The sequence below is a fragment of the Microtus oregoni genome, unplaced genomic scaffold, assembly GCF_018167655.1.
Source record: "Microtus oregoni isolate MIOR12 unplaced genomic scaffold, Mior012 000007F_ref0000211, whole genome shotgun sequence".
Classification (NCBI taxonomy): Eukaryota; Metazoa; Chordata; class Mammalia; order Rodentia; family Cricetidae; genus Microtus; species Microtus oregoni.
In genome coordinates, this window is record NW_024543066.1 from 47,509,487 (window position 1) to 47,534,872 (window position 25,386).

The window sequence follows — 25,386 nt, forward strand, 5'->3', positions numbered from 1 at the left end:
AATGTTGAGAACAATCTAAACATCCAACAAGAAGGCCCTGCTAAGATACGTTATACATCTGTATAATGAATATTAGATATAATGTATGTGTGTGCATGTATGTATATATGTTTATTCACATATTTACATGTATATGTAAAAATATGCACATGCTGATTCTATAAATATGCATGTTATTTATAGTATTTATTTTATAAGAAGGGTCTCGAAGAACAGAGCCCAAGGCTGTGGTACATCCTCTGCAAGGGTTCCTCAGAGGTAACAGCTCTGCTAGAGAGGAACTTGAAAATTGATAGATGGAGAAAGGAAAGACACTTTCTGTGTATTGGTTATGCAGCTTCACTCACCTAGAGTCACCCAGATGGGAAATGCTGGCAGAGGAAGAGAGCTGCATGGAACTCATTCACAAATCGCACTGCTGTAGGCTTGGCATCACAGGGATCTTGCCATCCATCTGGTTTCAGGGCTATATTTAAGAGACCTGGTTTATCTATTCTATCTCATGTGGAATGAGATTTAACAGTTCAAAATCCATCTTAAAATAGTTTGGTTTTTGTTAGTGCCAAGATTGTTTTGGGAGGATGGCCAAGAAAAGGAGACTACTGACTGTAGCTGTTGGGAAGGAACAAGGTGTTTCCATCTCCACAGGATGGAGATGAGGTCCCTGTGCTCACCCATGCCCACAGCAGACCTCACCCTGAGCTGGGAGAGTTCTTGACCAAGGCTGTCTGTCTAAATGTACTGTGTGTAGACACTTAAAGACAATATTCAGAGAGCCACATTTGTTCACAGGCAGTGGGGCGCTGGGTTGAAGCCCTTAATACTGTTGGTGAGTTGACCTCTACTTAGGTCCTAACTGTCCCTGCCGTGTAGATCACATCTTCTAGGAAACAGCCCACTTTACCTAATTTAGAAAATGGAAGTAAATTGAAATTAGGCCATCTAGTTAAGTTTTGACAGGATTTAGAAATGTGTACTCTTTGATTTCGGTTGTCACTGTTTGAAACACACACAGATACTCTTGTGCCGATTTTGTTTGATGAGAGAACTTTTTAGAACAGACAGCAAATTTGAGCTGAGAAATAATTGTTAGTATGGCTACAGCATTTCTGTCAGCAATTCACTGAACCCGCAGATACAGAATCCATGGAAGCAAAAACTTACTATACTTAATTCAGTAACTTCAATAGTTTCAGAGGCAAAATAAATCTAATCTTCAAGTACATCATTTTAAGATCAGTTTATCTCATGAGTGTTTGGCCACATGTTGTATACTGTATTTAATCTCCTGTGTTTTGAATTTATAAAAGAGACTAACCACTGTATTTAAAAGGTCACCTGCTTTGTATTTGATTATGAAAAATGGCTCTAGTTTTAGTGGGATGAGGAGATGATACCTTCTTCTGGCTTGGCCGCATCTGCTTTCACAGCAAGAGCTGCTGCCTTGTGACTGTATTGAGTATATATGCACATGTGTGTGTGTGTGTGTGTGTGTGTAGTGTGTTGTGTACCTAAATAAATTGGGTTTTATTTAGTGTTATCTGTGATGAGAAGTATAAAACAATAGAAATTGAAATTTCTCTTTCGTATACTCCCATACAATTAGACACAGTTTCAAACACAGAGGTGCACATGCACACACATGTACACACATCCACGTGAACACGCCCATATACCCTACACACTTGAAGAAAAACACTTCTTTTCCCATATAGTGTGTTTATAGATTATTTGGGAATTTCAGATAATGTATGTACCCTGATCACACTTCCCAGTCCTTCCAGGTCCACTTCCTGACCCTGGTGACTCTTCCCCTCCCCCCAAAAAAGAAGAAAAAGGAAGTAAGGAAGGAAATATACCAATTTGTATTGCCCATATACTCACTGAGGCGTGGCCAAACTCACAGTGGCCAGCCCCTTAAAGAAAACTGAGTCCTTCCCCACCCCCATGTCTGCCAGAGGCCACCAGTTGTGGAGAGCTACAATGTTTATGTAGAAGTCTAGTGGACATACTTTTATATGACTCTCCAGCTAGAAGCTAAAAGTTTAAATACCTTGTGCAGTCTCCAGAACAGACTGATAGCCCTAACGTGGTTCTTTCTCGTGTGGCCTACGGTTTCCATCCCTTGAAGATCAGAATTAAACTCTTAGCCATCACCTGACTAGGGGTTTTCCATTCGCCCTTTCCTTAGTTCTCTTTATTAGACTGAGAACCATTTGGCAGGGTTTGTTTAGGTAGTGCACCAGAAGTAAAATGGAATACTGTTCTTTCCCAAGAACAGGCTATGGGACCAAAGGAGTCTAATTGTAGGATTTAGGGGCATAGAACAGCCAGGACTTAAAAACAGTCCTCCCCTCCCACACTGGAGACGTGGCTCCATGGTTAAAGAGCTGGTGCTGTTCTTCCAGAGGTCTTAAATTCGTTTCCCAAGTACTTCTGTAACTCCCTCCAGGAGAACCCGGTGTCTTGGCTCTTCAGACACCTGCGCTTAGATGTACATAACCACTCCCCCGCCCAAACACACACAATTTAAAAAATAATTTTTTAAAGGACAGATATCCCAGGTCCAGCAGGTTCTCTGTGTGAGACCCTGACCATTTGCTGACTTCTGCACTTAGTCTCCTCTAAGTATAGATCTGTGTATCTCTCTGCGGTTGTGTAATGTGTTCTCAGCCTGCAAATTTGGATGCCTTTAAACAAGCTGACTGTTGAACAGCATAGCACATTGTATCGTGTCAGCCTTCCACAGGATCATGTCCTCATACACACAGTAATGTATTGTGTGTCAGCCTTCCACGGGACCATGTCCTCATACATACAGTAATGCATTGTGTGTCAGCCTTCCACGGGACCATGTCTTCATACACACAGTAATGTATTGTGTGTCAGCCTTCCACGGGACCATGTCCTCATACACACAGTAATACATCATGTCAGCCTTCCACGGGACCATGTCCTCATACACACAGTAATGCATTGTGTGTCAGCCTTCCACGGGACCATGTCCTCATACATACAGTAATGTATTGTGTGTCAGCCTTCCACGGGACCATGTCCTCATACACACAGTAATGCATTGTGTGTCAGCCTTCCACGGGACCATGTCCTCATACACACAGTAATGTATTGTGTGTCAGCCTTCCACGGGACCATGTCCTCATACACACAGTAATGCATTGTGTGTCAGCCTTCCATAGGACCATGTCCTCATACATACAGTAATGTATTGTGTGTCAGCCTTCCACGGGACCATGTCCTCATACACACTCAGAATTAACTGTAGCCTCTGACTTTATATGGTGGCAGTATGCTGAAAACCCTGGTCTCTTTGTCTCTCCCTGTCTCTCCGTGTCTGCCTCTGACTCTCTGTGTGTCTGTGTGCAAGACAGAAGACTAATTCAGGTATTGTTCCTCTGACACCACTTTAAATAAAAAATAGGACAGGTACTCTTTATTGCCTGGGCTTATGAAGTAGATCAGGTTGGCTTGCTAGCATGGCCCAGGATCCCCCAGTCTCTGTCAACCCCTCCCCTGCCAGCACTGGGATTACAAACAAGGGCCATCACACCTGACCCTTCTACATGGATTCTAGGGACCAAACAGAGTCCTTCTGCTTGCATAGCAAGTGCTTTGCTGGCTGCACCACCTGCTCTGCCCTCTTCTGCCTCCTTAGCAGGTGCTCCATGGGGTCATTTTCCTTTAAAGAAAACACGACTACCTTGTGCTTTCAGTAGAGTCTGCCGTGTAGTTTAAACCAAACTAGTGTTTGGGGCACTGCCTAGTAGGAAAAATGTAATTATTTTGTCAACAACCAACTCCAAGATAATGTGACAAATTATGTGTGGCTCTACAATGTACAAAATTATGACAGATGTGTTCTGGAAGAGTGTTTGGAAGCTAAGCAGACACAAGGAGATAGACCTTGTTCCTGAGAGAAAAAGAGCTGTGTTCCTTTCTCCAATTATTGTTGACCTGGTTTCTGTTTCTGAACGTGAAGATTCCCCCACAGCAGGATGCTTACCCCTGCCTCCACACAGGGCCACAGCAGACTCTGTTACTCTCCACAGTGTGCTCTTTAGAACGTCAAGACTATTTCGTACACAATTTAGAACTTCTCAATACAGATTTTGCAGATGAGTATCATAGAAGTAATTTTCTCAGGTTAAACAAAATTCCAGTTATCTTCAAACTACCTGTGTTTTATTATCTCTAATCTTAAGAAAAATACTTGAGTCTTTAGGCTGGAAAGTGCCATGTTTCAGTTCCTAATGCTGCAAATGAGGGGGCAGGCACCCAAAACAGACTTTTTTTTTTTTTGATGTGCATCTTTCCCCACTGGTAACAGCCAAGAGGTGTCTGCTGATGGATTGTCACCAGCTGTTTCTGGTCTTCTTATCCCAGAAGAAGCTACTTTGGGTAGTTCTTCATCTTCCTGTCCTACTAAACAGGCCTTATGAACCACTGTGTGGGTGCTACCACTGTGTGCCATAGTTGAGGGGCTGTCACTAAACAGATGCAGTGGTCACTGGTGAGCATAAAGGGGACTTTCATGCCTCTTGGGTTCCTAGCGTAGCTAATAGGAAGAGGAGAATAGGAACTGTCTTCCACCAGCTGACCCAAGAGAAGCCCCCAGAGTAGCAGTGTTGTTTCTGGACAGAGAGATATAAACTGAGAGGTCTGGGGCCAGCCTGCCAGCACTCATCACTGAGCTGTTCTGCCTGCTCCCTGCCTGTGTCCCACGCTCGGAGCGAGGGGCACTTAGCACATAGCCGTATTTCACAGAGCTTCATGTGGGAGGGGTTGACCAGTTCTCTTGTTTTGTATGATTTCTTAAGTAAAAGCATGATGTTCTTTCTTAGTGTGATGGTTTAAAAGAAATTGGTCCCCCAAGAAAGTGGAACTGCTAGGAGGTGTGGCCTTGTTGGGGGAAGGGTGTCACTGTGAGGGTGGACTTTGAGGTCTCATAAAAGTTCAAGCCACACCTAGTGAAACTTGAGACTCTTTACTTTCTGTTGCCTACAAGTCATGATATAGGACACTTGGCTTCTTCTACAGCACAATGTCTGTATGCCACCATGCCAACCATGATGATAATGGACTAAGTCTCTGAAAATGTAAGCCATCCCAATGAAATGTTTTTATTTTATAAGAGTTGCCACGGTCATGGTGTCTCTTCACAGCAAGAAAAACCCAAACTAAGGCACTTAGGTTTTCATAAATGTAAATTTGTCTGATTACTTTTAGTTTGTTTTATTAGAATAAAATAATTTTAAATAACCCACTATTACAATTTATCTTAAGTTTTACATTGTACCACATGGACTTTCTTCCATATGGCATGCCTCCTAGAATAAAAATCTTAGTTGATATTACACATACACGTATTTTGGCTCTGGTTTCAAACAAAGTCATTGTTATATATTCTTGTGTCATCATTTTAATGCTATTGCCATCTTGGCTATATGATACCTAAAATCTTTGCCATTGGGTTATGAATGAATAGATATGCTGACTGCCTAACTACAGGTTTCTGTTCTCACTCCGCTGGGCATGCATCTTTACAGAGTAGTTGGTATGTCTAAGTTTTGGTAGCGTTTAATATGACATGTAATCATGCTTACCAGTGGTATGTAATTAATAAATGTTATTTGCTGACCTTTAATGTTTTCATTTCAACAATCAGGAATTACTCACATTATGCAAAATGGTGAGGTTTTTTTGTTTTAATATTAGAGATAATTGACTACTGATCTACAGAAACAGGGAAGTTTTCTAAAACACTCACATGGCAAATGTTCCCACTTTCTTCTTGAAGTAACTGTTCCTCTTTAAGTTTCATGTTAGAATCTTAATAAGTGAAAACATTGTTGAAGATAATTTAAAACTTCATGTCTTTGTGAGGTAAACAGTGAGTAGAAAGAAAAATGTAGATTTTTGCCTGACCCTCCCCACCTACTTCCTATCCACCCTTCTCTTGAAGTTCAGACCAAGTTTACAGTCTTGTAATCCTAGATCTTGAGCCTGGCTCCAGTGTGTACCTGCTGCACATGCTCTCGAGTCTGTCCCAGCTTCCTACTCTCCTGCTCCAGCTCTTCTCCAAGAAAACCTTGCTCTGCCTTCTTGTTAGAGCCCTTCACAGCACTTGCTAAAAATGCCTATGGCTCTACCCATCCCAAATTCCTAAACCATAATCTTCCAGAGGTAGAAAGTCTGCATGTTAGGTGCACTGGGGGTGATGAGGTTTGAGATTGTCTCCCGAGTCCTTGGACTCTCCAGTGAGGTCTGTCCCCATCCTCCTCTGACAAGCTGTGAAAGCCCCCCACACCCACTTCCCTGGCTGTCCATCAGCTACAGACTCATGCCACCACTTCTTCCTCCCTATGCCCTTTACTTCCCTCTGATTTAACAATGGGGGCTTTAAAAACAGATCTGGGACAGGCTGTATGACTTAGTTTAACATTTTTGTTTATCTGATTGTTACCAGCCACTGTAGAGTTTGCCCTATTCTTTAAACAGAATTATAAAAGTTTTATGAGAGGAGAAGGAACCCTATTTTTAAGTTTCTTAATAAGATAGAGTGTTTTTCATTGAGTTAGTTCTTTGCTGTAAATATTTGGAAATAGGAGGTTACTTAACATCTAACCTAAGCAAGTCCTTTATGTCTACTGTGGAACAACAATCTTAAAAAAAAAACTGTGACTTGCTAGAGTAATTCCTGGTAAGTTATTGCTAAGGTGTGTGTGTGTGTGTGTGTGTGTATGTTCTTATGAACATGTACATATATGAGTGTGCGTGTGTATGGAAGACAGACGTCACCCCCAGTTCTTTAGCCACCGTTCACTAGTTTTTGAGACAGTGTGACTTACTGGTCTGGAGCTCATCAATTAGACAAGTCTAACTTTCCAGCTAGTCCCAGGGATCCCTGTCTCCACTCCTCACGTACAAGATCACAAACACACATCATCACAGGACTTTTTTTTGTGCACAGTTTCTCACAAGCGCTTGTGCCATCACACCTGGCTTTTACACAAGTTCTGGAGATCACACGTGGGTCTTTATGCTTGCATAGTGTCTTAGGGTTTCTTTTACTTAGAAGAGATGCCATGACCACAGCAACTCTCATACAGGAAAACTCTTACTTGAGGTGATGATTTATAGTTCATTATCATCGGGACAGGGAGCATGGTGGCATGCAGGCAGATATCTTGATAAAAAGGCAACAAGAAGTGGACTGTGACATTAGGAGAAGCTTGAGCACAGGAAACCTCAAAGTCCACCCCATAGTGATACACTTTCTTCACCAAGATCACACCTACTCCAACAAGGCTACACCTCCTAATAGTACCACTCCCTTTGGGGCCATTTTCTTTCAAACCTCTGTTTCCACTCTCTGGCCTCCAAATTCTTATAGCCATAGCATAATGCAAAAATGCATTCAGTCTAACTTCAAATGTCCCCATAGTCTATAACAGTCTCAAACTTATTTAAAAGTATAAAGTTCAATGTCTCTTCTGAAATATGTATAGTCTCTTAACTGTAAAATAAAAATAAAAAAGCAGATCAATACTTCCAACATATAATAGCACAGGATATACATTACCATTCCAAAATGTAAGAAAGAGATAGCAAGGAAATACTGGACCAAAGCAAGACTGAAAATCAGCCTGGCAAACTCCAATCTCTGCATCTCCATGTCTGATGTCTGAACGCTATTCAGATCTCCAATTCTGTTCAGCTTTGTTGACTGCAACACACTTCTTTCTTTTGGGCTGGTTTCCACTCCCTGTTAGCAGCTCTCCTTGGCATGGTTCTGGGATCTCCAAGGTAATCCAGGCTTCACCTTCACAGCTTCACACAATGACATCTCTGGGCCACCACTCAGGGACACCCCTGACACATGCCTGTCTTCAAAGGCTTTCCTTAGACACAGAGGGAGACTCCATAGCCCATTTCTTCTCTCTTTAGTTCAAAATCCAGAACCACATGGCTAAAGCTACCAAGTTCTGCTGCTTTTGGGGACTGGAACATGGCCCCCCTTTTCAATTACATACTCACCAGCTTTTGGTTATCTGTGGTTTTCATCACTGCCTAAACTTGGTTATCCTGGAAATTGATCTGTAGATCAGGCTGTCCTCAGACTCAAAGATCTGCCAGCCCCTGCCTTCTTAGTGCTGGGATTAAAGGTGTGCACCACCACACTCGCCTCTAAGCTTAGCTGGGTGGGGTCTTGCCCTCACTGCAGCCCCATGTATCAGTTTCTGATTAATGTGTACAGACACTAAGAAATAACCTTGTCATTCACTGTATGGAGCTGTTTGGAAGTGGTGTCACGTAGGAAGGGAATTAGAAGATGGAACACTCAACCAACAGTGAAAGCAAACGGAACAGCACAGAAAGGCAGGTATAACAGCAGACACCTGCAGTCCCACCATTCTGGAGGCTGAGGTAGGAGGACTGAATTAAACTTGAAGGCCCAGTGAGATGGTTCAATGGTGAAAGGAATTTGCCACCAAGCCTGCCAACCTGAGTTTGGTCTCAGGACCTACATAGTGAAAGGAGAGAACCTACTTGAGCCAATTGTCCTTTCATGTGATGCTTGCACATGTAAACACATACACACATGCACACACATGCTCAAATCACACAAGTACACAAATATATAAATGTAAAGAAAATGGATACCACTTTAAAAATAAGTAAATAATAAAACTCAAAGTAGGGCTGGTGATACATCTCATTATTACAGTGCTTGCTTCCTATGCATGAGACCCATACAGTGTCTTACCAGCTTTACAGTAATTATATATCTTGTAAATGCAGTAACTAGCAAACATGCGCTTTCTCAGCGTCTGTCAGTAGGCACTGGTCAGCTCCACCCTGGCTCACCAACAGTTCAGGCCCTGTGACTGTGAAAGCGTGAGCAAGAGCTCTGCATTTGTGCAGTGAGCTGCACTGTGCACAGACAGAAATGAGACTCCGAGCAGCACGTGTGGAGAGGGAGGACTGTGGTGCACTGTGTATTTCTGTTGACACGGAGAAAGCACAGTGGAAGATTCGTCCCGTACACTAGAAATGAGCAGGAGGGCAGAGGTGGAGGACAGTGGGTGGGAGCAAGACGTACCCGAACATACCTTGATAGCTTTGGAATTAGGTTAAGTTTTGAATAAATTTTGTAGATTTATTTTTGGAAAACATTTTTTTTTGTAAAACAAAAGCACATACATACTGACACAAGCAAACAGCTAGCCAGCAATTGAACCTGATTATGCTTTGTCCATGAGAGAGCCACACAGATGACAAGACTTAACGCGCATTCTCGGTAAGACCTGCTCTAAGGACAAAAGTGATGGAGTGAACTTCAGCTCAGTAGTCTTACCATTAAACAAAACTGACACTGACCTTTCCTGACAGGAAGTGTGTGTCTTTGCATCCTGTTCATTGCCTGTGCCAGTGTTGGGTCCTCAGTAGAGATGACCCTAGATGCCTATGTCAGTTTTAGCTCCTTTTCTGGTTGTGGGCAGCCTATCTAAAAGAAGCAGGTGCAAATGACAATTGTAGACCTGCAAGGGACATTCACTGGCCTCAGAGATACTCTCCATCTCTCGGTGTGTGGAATCTCCCATCTTTCCTCCCTTACAGTCTTAAATAGACACATTGATGGAATTCCAGTGCATCTTGGGATTGTTGTAGATATGCCTAGAAAATACATGTTCCCAGTTCATTGCCTCCTATGGGATGGGGAAGTAATAACCTCCATTTGTTTTTGTTTCTCTCAGCCATGGAATTCCATGAACACTTGCACAGCATAGGCACCAAGGAGGGACTGAAGGAACGGAAATTACAGAAGGCAGTGGAGAGCTTTACTTGGAATATTACAATCTTAAAGGTACTGTATTTGTTACTTTTCTGTTGCTATGGTAAAATACTACAACAAAGGCAACTTATAGAATTAATTTTTCTTACCATCCAGAAGGATGAGTCCCTTAAAGCAGGGATGCTCAGTAGCAAGCAGGTATGACCAGAGCTGGAGCCTGGGAACTCATATCCTCAACCACAAATATGAAACAGAGCAGTCTGAAGTGGGACAAGGCTGTAAAACTTCAAAACCCAGTCCCAGTGACATATGTCCTTCAGCATAGCAGTGCCTTCTAAACCTCCCCACAGTGCCTCCGGCTGGAAGGGAAGTGCCTGTGCCTGTGGAGGGTATATCTCATTTCAGCCATCACATTCCAGTCTCTCATTTCCATGGGCTTATGGCCATAGCGTAATATAAAATGGATTTAGTATAACTTCAGAAGTCCCCATAGTCTTTCACAGTCTTGACATTTTAAAGTCTCCTTGAGGTTCAAAGATAATTTCTACTATAACCCCTGTAAAATAAAACATAAGATTATATACATCCAACATATAATGGCACGGAATATACATTACCTTTTCAAAAGGGAGGAATGGGGACACAGGGGGAAATACCTGCAAGATCTAGCAGGTGGAATGCCAAGTCCTATGGCTTCATGTCCACTTTCAGGAATTTTAATTTTAAGGGGTTTAGATGGCTCCTCCCCTCCAGCTTTGCTGGAGTTCACTCAGAATTCACTCGGGTTGATTCCGTGCCCTGTATGCAGCTCTCCTGGTACCCCACAGCTCTGTCGTCTCTACCCCCTTGTGATCTCCATTGCATCCCAAGCTTTCCTTTCCGAGCTTCATGCGAAGGCTTCTCAGGGCCTTTAAAAAGGTGTTCCCTGCCCGTGTTGTGTGGCTCTGACACTGGAGGAGAAGACCCAGCTCTGCTTCACTCTTGCATCCTGTACGCGTCAAAACCCAGCGCCATTTGGATGACACTGCCAAGTTTGGCTGCCAGCTTGGGATGGGCCCTGTGCCTTTAATCACATTAGCAGTCACTTTTGTTCAGTTGCTTTCTTGGAATTGTTGGAGACTTAGCTGGGTGGGTCTTGCCCTGAAGACAGTCTTCCCTTTGTTCCAGCTCAGAGTGGGCCTAATCTGAAAGGCCAATTGTCCTTGATAGTTGTGGCCTCTCTTCCAGCACAAACCTTGGCTGTAATATTAAGCTTCCCAGTCTTCTTTTTTTTTCTTGCTATATTTTATATTTCTTTCTGTCTTACTTGTACTTTTTCATAGAGGACCTGCATAAGCATTTTCAGCAGTAACGATGCCATAGACCCAACATGTCTTTAAATTTCTCCTGCCAAAAAAAATTAGTCCTTTAATTTTTAAATTAGCCTCAGGACATGGGCAGATGGCAGCCAGATTCTTTGCTACAATATTTAAATTTCATGATATTTATAAGCAATATTGCTATATCTCTAAGCATTGTTGCTCTGTTCTGAAGTATAGCACTTGCCATTAATCTTGTCTGGTGTATGCAGTGGGTGCTGGGGAGAGAACACAGTACCTGTTGATGCTGGACAAGCTCTATTGCTGAATCGCACCATCAGCCCTTTCCTGTCTCATACCCATCAAGGCGTCGCCTTTACTATCTATCCCACACTTACAATTGGCTTGGAGCGCCCTCTACCCCGGCTTCAGATCCCAACCTCAGTGACTGCCCTGAATTACACTCTACTCAGTTTCCTATCTCTGAACTGGCCCAGTGTCACCAGCCTCTTCTCTCCTTCCCTCCAGTTGTTTTATCCTCAGCTCCAAACATAGAACATAGAAGACCATCATTAAATTTGGACTGCCCTTGTTTGGTTGAGTGTAAGATAGAATTTTCTTTAGTATTTTCTTATAGTATTTTTATGGTTTCCAGTGTAACTGTTAAATGTCATGTGGTGTTACATGTCTGTGATCACAGCACTCGGGGATTGGAGCAGGAAACCACCTGTGAGGCCATATCACAGGAGGTGGCAGAATTCCATGGTGGAAAACCCTGGTGCAGCTGGTTATCAGGAACAAAACTTCTCTGAGACTAGAATGGATGAGAAGTGTTAGCACACACGGGAGATCATGAGAGACCTGAGGGAACTCTGGTAACAAAACACTGTATTCCTGCCCGGGTGGCCTGAAATGTCTGTGTCCCTCAGGGCCAATGCTCTGCCTGCTCCGCTTTGTGCATCCCTGCATTCTTCCTGCTCCTCGCTCCTGCTCATCCATCTACTGCTTTACTGCCCGGCCTCTCATTGGCCCTCCGTGATGTGATAAGTGTTGAAGGAGCTGCGGGCCTGCTTTTGGTCCCGCCCGGCTCCCGCACAGCTAGCTTTACACCAGAAATAACAACACACAAACTGTATTCTTTTAAACACTGTTTGGCCCATTAACTCTAGCCCTTACAGGCTAATTCTCATATCCCGATCAACCCATCTCTAATAATCTGTGTAGCATCAGTCTTACCGGGAAAGATTCTAGCCTAGGTCCATCCTGGGTCTGAGCTTCATGCCTCTGCCCAGGAGAGGGGAACATGGCCTCTGAGCTCACTTCCTCTTCCTCCCAGCATTCTGTTCTGTTTACTCCTCCCACCTATGTTTTAACCTATGAGACCAAGCAGTTTCTTTATTACTTAACCAATGACCTTCCTCCATCAGATAAGGGAGCCTCTATGGTGTTTGCTGGCCCAGCCAGGCATCCCACAGTGACAGACTCCTCGGATTGGCTCTTCCCAAGCACCAATCCACTGGTCCAAAGATGGCTACCTTCACTGGCTGTTCCAGGTTCCTACTGCTATGTAACAAAACTAGTGGCTTAAGATGCTCCCCCCCCGCCACCACAATTCTGTGATTAACAAAAGTCAGCTGTGTGCTTTTCCTGACCCATGTGGTGTTGGCCAGAGCCACTCAGAAGACATTGTTTTGTTGGGAGCTCACCTGCCTTGAAAATAGGGACCATGGCTGGACTCTCACTTAAGGGCAGGTGCAGAGTGCTCGTATAGTGAGTGTTCAGTGGGTTAAAGAAGCTGGTTCAAACCCAGCTGCCATCATGTGAAATGCCAGCTGGTTCCGTGTCCTGCGCTCTTTGCCCTCAGAAACAAGGATAGGAGCAAAACTCCAAAAGCAATTAGAGACTTAATCTCTCTAGGAACATACGACTTTTGCCAAAAATAAGTCAATTGACCAGATGGTGTCTGTATAGACACAATCTAGATCTTCTTTGTTTATCCTAGGCCAGTACTTCCCTTAGAACCTTGCAGACTGTCTTAATGATGGTCTAGTGATGTCATGGGTTCCCGGTTTAGTTACTGTGTTACTAGTGATGTCGTGTGTTCCCGGTTTAGTTACTGTGTTACTAGTGATGTCGTGTGTTCCCGGTTTAGTTACTGTGTTACTAGTGATGTCGTGTGTTCCCAGTTTTTCTGGAAAGCTGTCCTTGACTGGAAGCTAATTTCTAATTGAGTCGTGTATGAACAGTAGTGTTCATCATTGGGCAGGCTGCTCTTTCTGATCTGTTTTAAACACAGCACATCCCAGGGACCATACCAGTGCGCGGTGATTCCTCGGCTTCTGTGTGGTCCCACAGAATGTGCTGAGAGACCCCCCACATTCCCCGTGTGAGGGAAGGGTCCTGTGTGCTGCTTCTGGTACCCGCAGAGGTGTGAAGCTGGTCCCGGCCCACTCCTCCCCGTCTGTCACCTGAGTGTCTGTACTGTGCCATAGCCTGCCTGGCTGTGACACATCAGAGCCAATGAGAAAACACTGTGGTCGATACCTCCTCTGCAGTGCTGCCTAGGAACCTCCATCTGAAGTGCTGAAAGTAGGAAATTGCGTTCTCTAGAGAATGGCATTTTTTTCTTGATTTAAATTAAATTGATTTTTTATTTGAAATTTTATAGAGCTTTGGTAAGTTGGGGGATAACCAAAAATTAGATAAGAGCCCAGAGTGATGGTAAGAGTTTCAAGACTCAAAAGCAAAGAAAGATAAACCTGCCGTCCTTGTATGACCAGGATACTGCACTGTAGAGTTGAATACGCCCTCCACTGCCTCTCCAAGGGCTGCTGTAGGATGTGAGGGGCAGCCAGAGAGCAGTGACCTTTCCCTAGCAGTGCATGCTCACCCTGAGTCATGAGTGCCTGTGTGGGACCTACAGGATGGGAGATACACGGGCACATTTGGACAGTGCTCAGGCCTGGAGACGCCTGTGCCTTTGCTATAGCTTCGAATTACTTGATGTTGGGTGACCTTGTTTCCATTGCGAGATTTAGTGAGACTTCAGTGGAAAGTGGGCCTGACCAATAGGAGGCCTTCCTCTGGCTTCCCCAAGAGAGGGTGGTGAGGGATGCTCCCACAGTCCCACCGTTGAAGTCACGCATTGCTCATTCAGCACACAAGAGCTGAAAATCTCTGTTTCCGCTTCTGTATTTTAAGTCACAGAAAGCGTGTGTAGCTGCAGTGGCAACACAGAGTCCATTGAGATGGTGGGGATTCCGTTTCCTTTGCCTCAGTGAGTGAGGTTCAGCTTTCCTTAGGTGGGGCTCACATTTACCTGAAAGGAACACAAGACACACACGTAAGGAAGTAAGGTGTATTTCACTGTAATCTGCTCTTCAGATTCTGCCTTGGCCAAAGTCTCCCATTTGTCCAAATTCAGCGTCCTTGCTATCAGATAGGAGTAGAAGAGTGTCTTCACAGACACATGAGACTGTCACGAGCAGTCTTTACAACACTGACTACAGCAGCTGACACAAGGCAGTCATTCAGTAAAGGGTGGCTAGTGTTCCCAGAAGGCTTTGCTCTTTTGTCTGACATAACTGAGCTTTGTGGTTTCAGACTTAGCACTGTCATTACGATGCAGAACCCTCTGAGCTACTTTCAATTGCAGCTGAAAGAAAGGTACTAAGGCCGGAGCAATGGCTCGGAACTGACCACCCTTCCAGGAGACCCGGTTTTGAGTCCCAGTACCTACATAGCAACTCACAAACATCTACAATTTCAGTTCCAGGTGGTCAGGCACCCTCTTCTGGTCTCCACAGGCACTGCACATACATAGCACACAGATGTACCTGTAGGCCATATACCCATACACATAAAAATAAATCTTTTCTAAAAAAAAAAAAGAGTAAAGAAAACATTAAATAGTACCATGTTTTTTAAAAGGTCTTTTATTTATTTTACTTTTGTAATGTTTAAGTTTATTGCAGAGTTGAGAGGCAGGTTTCAAGGTTTCCCATATCTGTTGCATTCATCACTCTGTATTATCAGCATCTCTGCCAGAGTGGTGCACTTTCTGGAGTTATCGGGGAGTCTACATCAACATTCCATTAATGCTTAAAGACCATATGGATACTAGAATTTGCTCAGTGTTGTGCCTCAAATAGATTGGAACAATCTGAAGTATAATATCTCATTATCTTGCCTACCCTTTTTTCAGTTCTCAAGATTGGGCTCGGGGTTTTACACATGCTGGGCAAGGATTGTAGCCTACTAGTAATAAAATTTATTTTTGGTTGTACACATTTAAGGTGTCTAACTTCACGTTTTGATTGTGCCCGTTGTTGTATTGCACATGATCTACACGTGTGATCCGATGCTCTAAACAATATCTATGTTCTCCTGACATACCCTGATGTCTGCCACCCGCTGCTCTCCATTGTTTGTTCAGAGCTTTTGAAGGGGGCTTGGGCCTTTGGCTTGTAAGGTTCTAAATGCCTATGATGTAGCAAATTGAAGCATACTCACTTTGTAGATGAGTCTCCCATCTCCTAAAGCAGTGATCATAAAATACTTACTACAGACTTCATGGCGTGACTGCCTGCATAAAATGTGTAACCACTTCCTGCTATCTTGGCTGTGTGTGCTGTCACGAGATGTATGTTGGATTTTGCAGACTCCATTGTCTGGTTCGCTTTGCAGAAGATTCTCATGAGAAATGGCATAGCAGCTGCACTCACTGTGTGGCATCTCTGAGGGACACAGAAGCATGGCCCTCTTGCATGCAGATCTGCAGGATGGTAGGAAAATGAGATGCATACAGATGTAGTCACCAGGCAGGGGCAGCACATGGCTAGGCCTGAGTTTGTAACTGGGCTGAAGTCTGTCTTCCTGGGCTTTGGTGCTGTCTAGGCCTCAGCCTAAGTTGGCACTGTCCCTGGGGCGTTGATGGTATTGATAAGGATTGCCACAGTCTTCTGTGTTTCTAGTGGATAAGAAGGTCAAAGCAGAGGCTAGAGAGATGGCTCAGCGGTTAAGAGCACCAGCTGCTCTTCCAGAGGTCCTGAGTTCGATTCCCAACAACCACATGGTGGCTCACAACCGTCTATAATAGGATCTGATACCTTCTGGCATGCAGGCATATTTATAAATTAATAAACATAAAATTAATTAGGAAAAAGCAACAAAAAAGAAGGTCAAAGCAGGGTATTTTTTTGTACACTTTTCTAGAAGCCCTAGGGAGAGGGACAAGTACAAATAATGCCAAAAATGTTTGGAAAGGCCTTAAGAAGTCATGTTATTTTAAATTTACCCAAAATAACATACAATACATACATGTCTATATACACACATACATGTGCTTTTAGAGACTATAATAGGATTCATTGAGGCTTCATCAAACACCCATGGTGTGGTTGTGTCTCCCTCTTCTTTCCTTCTGCATTCTCCTCATGTTTCTATTTCCCCTTCATGTCGCCTGTGTCCTGCTAGTCCCCTTCTCAACTCCCCACTCCTGGCCCCTGTGGTCCCTCTGTACTGTCCTGATTTCTGTGTTTATTCCGTGTTATATAATCACATATGAAGATTGGGAGCTAAAAAACACAGATGGGAGAGAACATGAGGTGTCTGTCTTTGCAGGTCATGGTTACATCACTCAATATAATCATTTCTAGGTCCGTGCACATGCTCGTACATTTCACGCTTCTCTTCCTTAAAACTGGATAGTACTCTAGAGTCTGTGTGGACCATGTTTCCATGGTTATCTGTTGAAGGACATTTAGGTGGTTTCAATTTTTTATCTATTGCAAATGGGGGACAGTGAACATTGCTAAGCAACTGTCTGTGGAGTGGAATGCCAGGTCCTTGAGACAGACACCAAGGGCTAAAGAAATGGGTCACATGGTGGTTTTAGTTTTAGCTTTCTGAGAATTCTCCACAGTGATTTCCAGAGTGGCTGCACCAGTTCCCAGCATCATAAAGAGTGAGTGAGGGCTCCTTTCTCCAGAACGTTTTTGGGTGGAGAACCAGCAATTTTTTGTCCACTTTGCCACTCTGACTGGGGTGAGATGAAATCTCAAAAGTTGTTTTGATTTTCATTTCCCTGATTGCTAGGTACGGTAAACATTTTTTTTTTTGAGATAGTTCTTAGATAATCATGTGATTTTGTCTTTAAGTTCATTTATATTATGTATTATATTTATCGGCTTATTCACCTTTAACTAACCCTGCATGATAAAGCCATGGCTGATGTTCTTCTTTATGTTGTAGTGTTTTATTGAAGATTTCTGCATCTGTGTTTCCCAGGGGCAGCAGTCTGTAGCTTTGTCCATTGTGTCTTTCCGTAGTCTGTGTGTTAGAGGGCTGCTTGCTTCATAGGGTGATCTTGGAGTTGAGGAGCTTAAGGAGTGTAGTGCATCACTGAATTCTGGTAGAATTCTTAGAGCGGCATCTTTTAGAGGTTATTTTGTGACCTAAGTTTAGTAGAGTTCTTTTGAGATAAAAATCAAATAGAGTAAGTTACAAAATTCAAAACAGACTTTGAAACTGAGCGCAGTGTGAGTTTCTCATCTGAAACCACTGTAAAGCAGCTTGCAGAAGTCTTCAAAATTGCTCACCCTTGGTCAGTGGGCAGCAGTGTTGTTAGAACTTCTTGTTCTGTAAAGGCTTCAGAATGGGGCTGTGAGCACCACCTCAGTGAGTACTGCCTCTGTCAGACTCTGGTCTTCACAGTGGAGAAGCTGAATGCGGTAGTTCATCTCAGAAACCACATGGACAGCATCAGGGCCAGGTGCAGCTGCCCTCAAACTGAGATGTGTTGCCTGTGAGCCCGTTTTCTGCCTCATGGATAGTGGTTTGACACCTGATCAATCTGTTTCAGATGCTGTAATGACCCACCTAAATTTGAGTAACAAAAGCAGCCAAAAGCCCTGTTATTACACAGAATTCTGTGCTTTTCAGGGTCTTTATTTTTAAAACTCCTTTTTTCACGTGGTAGTCTCTATATGCTGACAGAGAGCAGCAAACCTGGTTTCTTATTCTCAAGGTGCGTTAACAATAAAGTGTTCCTCTGTCACAGGTACAAGCACAGAGAAACACAGAACTGAATGCTCTAGAGAAGAAACTGCATGTCTTTGCTGTGCATTCATTCAGCTGTCCTCACTGACCCCTTACCAAGTAACTGCTAATGCCCTAGGCTCAGGGGTCCGCACACTCCCAAAGCCCCAGCCCAAAAGCGCCTCAGGTGGTTGTGAGTATGGAAAGCTACTCAGGAAAGGGCCCGGAGGGCTGTGGGCAGGAGTGCCAGTTCAGTTCTGGAAGGACTTATCAGTGTTGTGACCTGAAGGAGGCGCTGGTTCAGTCTGCACATGGAAGGCCCACGTGGAGGGGACCTGCTGGCTTCAGTAGCCTAGAATAGAAAGGGCTAAGTGAACGAGGCAGGAGATATGGGGATAAAATGCCAGCAGTGGGGTAGGACTCAGAGACACAAACAAGGACTTTGATCCTCACTCCAAGCAAAACTCACTAAAGGGTTGTAAGCTAAGAAAGAGAAGATGTGTTATGACCTGGTCATGCTGACAGTGGGATCAGAGAAAGATGATGTAACTTAGCGCGCTGTGTGAGTGAGGCCGGCACGAAGCTGAAGAACTTGATCTGAAAGCCCAGGCAGAGACTACTGCTCGCAGGTGCAATGGCTGAAGTGATAGAGGAGCCAGTGGCAACACCAGGGTCATTGCGTCAGGGACTTTAGGAATGGGGTTGCTCTAATGAAGGGAAGCTTGTGCAGAGAAACATGGGGTCCAGAGCTCAGTTTGGAACATGTTAAGCCCTAGAGGGTATTACAGCTAGGCATTTTCACTGAATACCAACTAATTTTCATTAACGAAAGTAATATTCAAGGAGTAATCAATAGAGTTGAAAACAGTAAATAAGCTTTAAAAAATTAACAAGACAAAAATCTTTAATAAACAAACATAAAAAATCAATAAACCTCTAGCTAGGCTGAGTGGGGAAAAGATATGACAAAAATTACTAGTGGATAAAATAAAAGAATTTCATCTCCTATGGACATTCAGAGATTATCAAGGGAAGATCGTAAAGCACTCTGTGTCCACAAACTTGGTGACATACAGGGAATGGACCAATTTCTTAAGAAGTCTATTCTTCCAGACTCACTCTGTAAGACTGCTATCACCCTGATAGTCAAACCAATGACAAAACCCTAAGTATAACCTGATGTTCTCAACGGTGTAGGGGAAAATGTAAAACCTTGTGTCATATGTATTGAAATACGCAGTTGGATATTTAACATATTAACACACGGATTAACTCGTGTAACAGCACATTGGGAAGAAGGAAATGCAGTCCTAGCAGTGGATGCAGGTAATTCCATGGATCCCAGCACCCGCCCATAGTCCATTCACAGTAGAGTGGGGGGGAGGCGCGTCAACACCGCTAGGATATCTGCAGACGCCCACAGCTCACAGCTCATACACTGAATGCTTTGTGTAAGAACCTCAGCAACACTGTTACTGCACCAGCTCTCAGCACTGAATCAGAAACTCTAGCCAGTGCAGTAAGATAAAGGGTGCAGATAGAGAAGGAATAAAAAGACTTGTTTTTGTTCAATGGTGAGATGATTGTTTATGTACAATACCTGAAAGAATTAATAAGTAAAAATTCCTTGAACTGTGTTCTGATCTGTTTTGTGTTGCTGAGATGCACTGGTTAGTTTTGATTTCAGCTAGACACAGACTAGAGTCATCTCAGAATAGGGAGCCTCAGCTCAGAAATGCCCACCAGTTTGACCTGTGCACAGCCTTTGGTGCATTTTCTTGATTGGTGATTGATGTGGGGAGCCCAGCTCATCGTGGGTTGCTTTACTCTTGGGCAAGTGGTCCTGGATGCTATATGAACACAGGCTCGGCAAGCCATTGGGAACAAGCCAGTAAGCAGCACTCCTCCATGGCCTCTGCATCAACTCCTGCTTCTGGGTTCCTGCCCTGACTTCCCTGGATGATAAACTATAAACTGTAAGACTAAACAAAGCCGGGTGGTGGTGGTGCACACCTTTAATCCCAGCACTTGGGAGGCACAGGTGAATCTCTATGAGTTCAAGGCAGCCTGGTCTATAAGAGCTAGTTCCAGGACAGGCACCAAAGCTACAGAGAAACCCTGTCTTGAAAAACCAAAACAAACAAACAAAAAATTTAAATAACTCCTTTCCTTCCTAAATTGCTTTTATTTTTGATGTTTTATCAGAGCAGTAGAAAAATAAGACATATGCTAAACACTATGATCAAAAGCAACTCTGGGGAAGAAGAATTTATTTGAGGTTACAGGTCACAGCCTGTCATGGGGGAAGCCGGGCAGGAGCTGGAGGCAGGAACCGAAACTGCTCCCTGGCTTGCTCAGCTTGCTTTCCTACATAGCCTATGACCGATCTTCTGGTGGAGACACTCACTGTGGCTTAAGACGTGCTGCATCAATTAGCGGTCAAGAAAATGCCCCACACATGCCCATCGGCCAGTCTGACGGGGACATTTCCTCAGTTGTGGCTTCCTCTTGTTCCCAGATGTGTGAAGCTGACAGCTGAAGCTGACTGTCACAGACTGTAAAGTCAGTGTTTTTAGCTGACAGCTGAAGCTGACTGTCACAGACTGTAAAGTCAGTGTTTTTAGCTGACAGCTGAAGCTGACTGTCACAGACTGTAAAGTCGGTGTTTTTAGCTGACAGCTGAAGCTGACTGTCACAGACTGTAAAGTCGGTGTTTTTAGCTGACAGCTGAAGCTGACTGTCACAGACTGTAAAGTCGGTGTTTTTTCGAAGTTGCAGCATGCAGTTACTATACAAAAACCACTTCTTCTACACCAACAAAGGGGAATTGAATTAAAAAGCACATTAGCACACGCATAAGTAAAATCTTTAAGTATCAATTTAGAAAAAATATATTAAACTAACATGAGGAAAACTATAAACTATAAAATGCTGGCCAAAAAATCCAAAAGGACTAAACAATGCAGGATGGATATATGTGAACTAGAAAGGATTCGTTAGGCTACAGCATCAGTCTGGCTAGTCCAACAGTGGACCCTGGCAGGGACAGGAGCCTGGTGATTGCTTGATCCCCAAGGCTGGAAGTCTCAGCAGTCCCAGTCTGGCTCAGGAGCTGATTTCCGGAGAGATGTTGGCCTTCAATCTGTGATAGAATGCCAAAGAAGTCAGCTTTCTTGTCAGTGAAGGAACCCCTCCACAACAGGATAGGTAAACGAGTGTGAGGGCAAGCAGCAAAAAGTGAAGTCCTTCCGTGTCCTTTTCTATGGGCTGCTACTAGAAGCTGGGGTCCAGATTTATTGTGGGTCTTCCTGACTAAGATCTGACTAAGAGTTGAGTTCCAGATGTAGTCAAGTCACATCCAAAATTAGCCGTCATAGCGTCCATAGATGTGACTCCGTGTTGGCAAGCGCTTGATGCTGTTCAACTGGACTTGTAGATTAATTACAATTCCAACCAAAATCCCAGCCCCTTATTTTGCGTATACCAACAAGCTGATTCCAAACTGAATGTCAACACTGAGAAGAGCCCAGAAATGCAGCATTTAAGGGGAAAAAAAAACTATAGTAATATTACTGAAGTTGGGGTGGGGGCATTGAAACTACCTGATTTAGAGGTCTGCTAAAATTTTATAGTAACTAAAACACCGTGGTATTAGCAGAGCTGCAGGCAACTTCAAGGAGCACAATTGACTGAGCAGAGGCACCTCAGTAAACAAGGCAAAGACTCTTTTCAGTAATTAATTCTGAAGCAACCTAATGTCACATATGAAAACTGACTTGGAGCACATGGACTATGGGTCTGAAGGGGAAGCCAGAACTAATGCTAAGGAGACGGCGGGCAACTGTGGTAGTATTGCGTGTGACAGTGAGAGTCATAGACTTGCCACCATAGACACTGATCTCGTTATAACTAAAACTGCTCTGTGAAAGACAGTGTCAAAGGAGGACGCAAATTATAAGAAAATCCTTGCCATCAGATAAAGGAGTGATTTCCAAATAGGTGGCGTTCTCACAGTTCGGCCATTAGGGCTCAGGTCAGTCTGGCTTTCAGAAAGCCTGAAGACGTGTGGCCAAAAACAGTATCCAGAAGATGAACGAAACAGTGTTCAAAATTGTGTTATTATAAATTCAAAATTGAGACAGTGAGTTGCCAAGACATTCTTATTAGGCAGCACCAAATGCTGGCTGAGAGGCAGAGCGGCAGGACTTCATCCACTACTGGCCGGATTGAGAATGGTGCCTGGGAAAACAGTGTGATGGCGTTGTAAGAAACTGTGCATGTCTTACTAACATGATAAAGCTATCACACTCCTCGGCATTTATTAAAATGACTTGAAAAATTATGCCCAAAGACTTAAAAAAAATTGCCAGAATGTGGAAGTAGCCCAGATGTCTTTGGTAGGTGAGTGGATAGTGGATAAGTAAACCATGGCCTATCCAGACAAGGGTGCATTGTTCAGTGCAAAAACACAAATAGGAAAAGCTATCAGTGGTAGACAGTAGATGTTGACTTGTTGGTCACCGCGGGGAGCAGTGTGGCAGCTCTGCCGTCTCACGGGAACTGTGTCTTAGCAGTGCACAGACACTTTTGGTGTTACAGTGGAAGAGGTCTTATGCTATGGGAATGAAGACAGAATAGTAGTCCTCTATACCCAAGGTGCACACGGCAGCCCAGCCCCCAGAGCCAAGTGACATGGTAGGCAAACTACACAGACCCCTATCGGCCCGGATTTTAGACCGACTGTGCCAGTCTCTCCCTGACATGTGTTGGTTACTATGTATCAGGCCGATGGTCAGACTTCATACAGGGCTAACCTGGGCTGAGAGCACAGAGCAGCGGGCCTTCCCTTCCCTGTCCCCTGCAGACTCGGTGAGGGCTGCTCTGAGCTCACTCAGCACTTTGGAAGGCCTGGCAGGGTTGTCAGGGGTAGGGGAGATAAGGGAGCACAGGAGAGATCTTTGTAGCCCTGGGCTGGTGTGGCTTAACTGCTTGAGAGAAAGTAACAAACAGCTAAGGAGCACACTGCACATGCCATGCCCTGGTTCTGATATTGTACTACAGCTGTGTGCATTGTCACGCAGATATGTCTGGGTGTGTGCCACACGATTCCTCATGTAGAAATCCTTTTTTACCCCTGGTGACAGGAGGCTGGTGACACAGAAATGACTCTAAGTGTGGTTGGGTGAACCAGTGCCCACGTCACTTCCCGGAGCATGACAGCTCCCACAGTCAGTGTCACCAGGGTCTCCTGTGGGCTTTGCAGGCAGCTCTACCACCCCAGCGTTTGCACGGTGTTTTAGTTAGAATCTGAATGTGAATGCCCTGTAGGACACCCTAGCCTGTGGCACTGTTCTGACCACTGTGTGACCTTTGGAGGTGGAACCTTGCTAGAGAAAGATCACTAAAGGGCTGGCTTGAGGTTTTATGGTCCAGCCTGACCTCCAGTATCTGCTTCCTGGCTACAGACACAATGTGAGGAGCTGCTCCCTATTCCTGCACCACCATGACCTCCCCATGATGATGGACGCTAGCCTTAAACTATGAGTCTAAATAAAGCCTTCTGCTGGGCAGTGGTGGCACACGCCTTTAATCCCAGCACTGAGGAGCTGACAGGTGGATTTCTGTGAGTTCAAGGCCATCCTGGTCTACAGAACCGAGTTCCAGGACAGGCTCCAAAATTACAGAGAAGCCCCGTCTCAAAACAAACAAACAAACAAAATAAATATAAATAAATAAATAAAGTCTTCCTCTCTTGAGTTGTTTCTGTCATCTGTGTTCTCAGAGTGAGAAAGGTAACTGTCCATGACATAGCGACATAAGGACATAAGTGTCGTCAACTTTCCAGGAATGGGGCCACCCCTCCAGGAGGGGAACATCTATAGGACAGTTTATTTCAGGGTTTTAAAGCAAGCATTAAAAGGAACAATCAAGATTAGACTGGCAGTCACTGAAAGAGCTGACTTAAGCAGTCCAGAGAGCAGTCTGCTCCTAGAGAGGTGGCCATGTTTTAAGTAGAAGGTGCTGAAAAGTTCTTGTGTTTGCACAGAAGGTCTGTGCTGCAGAGCCCAGCAGTGGTCATGTCTGTCTAATGCTGTCTAATCGCATGTTTTGTTCTAGGGACAAGCGGATCTTTTGAAATATGCTAAGAATGAGACGTTGGAGAATCTGAAGCAGATCCATTATGCAGCTGTTTCGTGTGGACTGAACAAACCAGGCACTGAAAACTCTGAGGCCCAGAAGCCACGCCGGAGCCTGGAAGTCATCCCCGAGAAAGCCAGTGATGAAAATGGAGACTAAGGGGCCTCCCTGTCACTGGAGAGCCACAGCCCTAGGGCCAGTCACTAGGGAGACTATGGGGTTTCAGAGCACAACCGGAACACCCAACTGCAGTCTGCTGCAGCCGTGAATGGCTGTAGCAACCCTTTGTGAAGACAAATAAACTCGTTAACAAGAAAGTCTATCCCTGGCCCAAACAAGCTGTGTTTGTATTCAGAACGCCCTGAGTTCCACTGTGAAGGACAGTGTATTCGCTCTAGTTCCACAAGAAGCAGACCATCCCTATGTGAAAACAGTTGGCTCCGGTGAAGCGGATCAGATTGCTAAGTTTATATTTATTAGTGAGAAGGCTGATCTGCTGTCTTACTGTGTGTGCTTGCCTTTCTTGGGGCTGCGGAGGGCTTGGTGGCATGCTTGCTGAGCCATAACTACTAAGCAGAGTGTCAGAGCCGGAGAGCAGAGCACAAGGAAGCACAGTGGACTAAGGCTGCCTGGCTGAAGACGGTCTGTGTCAGCGTGGGCAGCTGGGTGGACATGGCACCTTGTACATGTTTTTCATTGTATAATGTAGTGTTCACATTAAAGATATCTTTTATGATATTTCTCCAACAGCAGTACATGCTTTTAGTGCATTGTAAACATTTCCTCTTCCAAGTTGCTAATTACCTGTTAGATGACTACTGGAAATAGGTCACCTAGGTCACGGTCTGGCCATTAGGGTGGCTGTCAGTCTGACACAGTGGTTATGTGGCAGATGCTGACATTTAAACTGTAAGCTCACACTCCACTACTGCAGCTTGGGAGTCCAACTCCCAGGACTGCATCCTGGGTAGCAAAAGCATGTCTTCAGAGCAGTGAGGACTTAGGAAAATTTCTTCTTTGAGGGCTCGACTTTTTCTATCTGAGGGTAGATAAGGAAACACATGCTTTCTGATGGTAACCTAAGAAAAAAGGAACAAG

The 25,386-nt window shown here is 44.3% G+C and overlaps 1 protein-coding gene across 3 annotated transcripts in view; it reads left to right on the top strand.

Annotated features, from left to right (window-relative positions):
- Nucleotides 1–25,040, top strand: part of Plcl2 (phospholipase C like 2) — a 176,229-nt gene extending 151,189 nt beyond the window's left edge. For 2 of the 3 annotated variants that reach the window (XM_041655454.1, XM_041655453.1), the window contains 2 exons: nucleotides 9,777–9,886; nucleotides 24,268–25,040. In XM_041655454.1, the coding sequence (XP_041511388.1) occupies nucleotides 9,777–9,886; nucleotides 24,268–24,447 (290 nt within the window). In that variant the 3' untranslated portion in view covers nucleotides 24,448–25,040. The remainder of the gene's footprint in view (nucleotides 1–9,776; nucleotides 9,887–24,267) is intronic. The other variant, XM_041655456.1, reaches the window with a different exon arrangement.
- The last annotated feature ends 346 nt before the right edge of the window (nucleotides 25,041–25,386 follow it).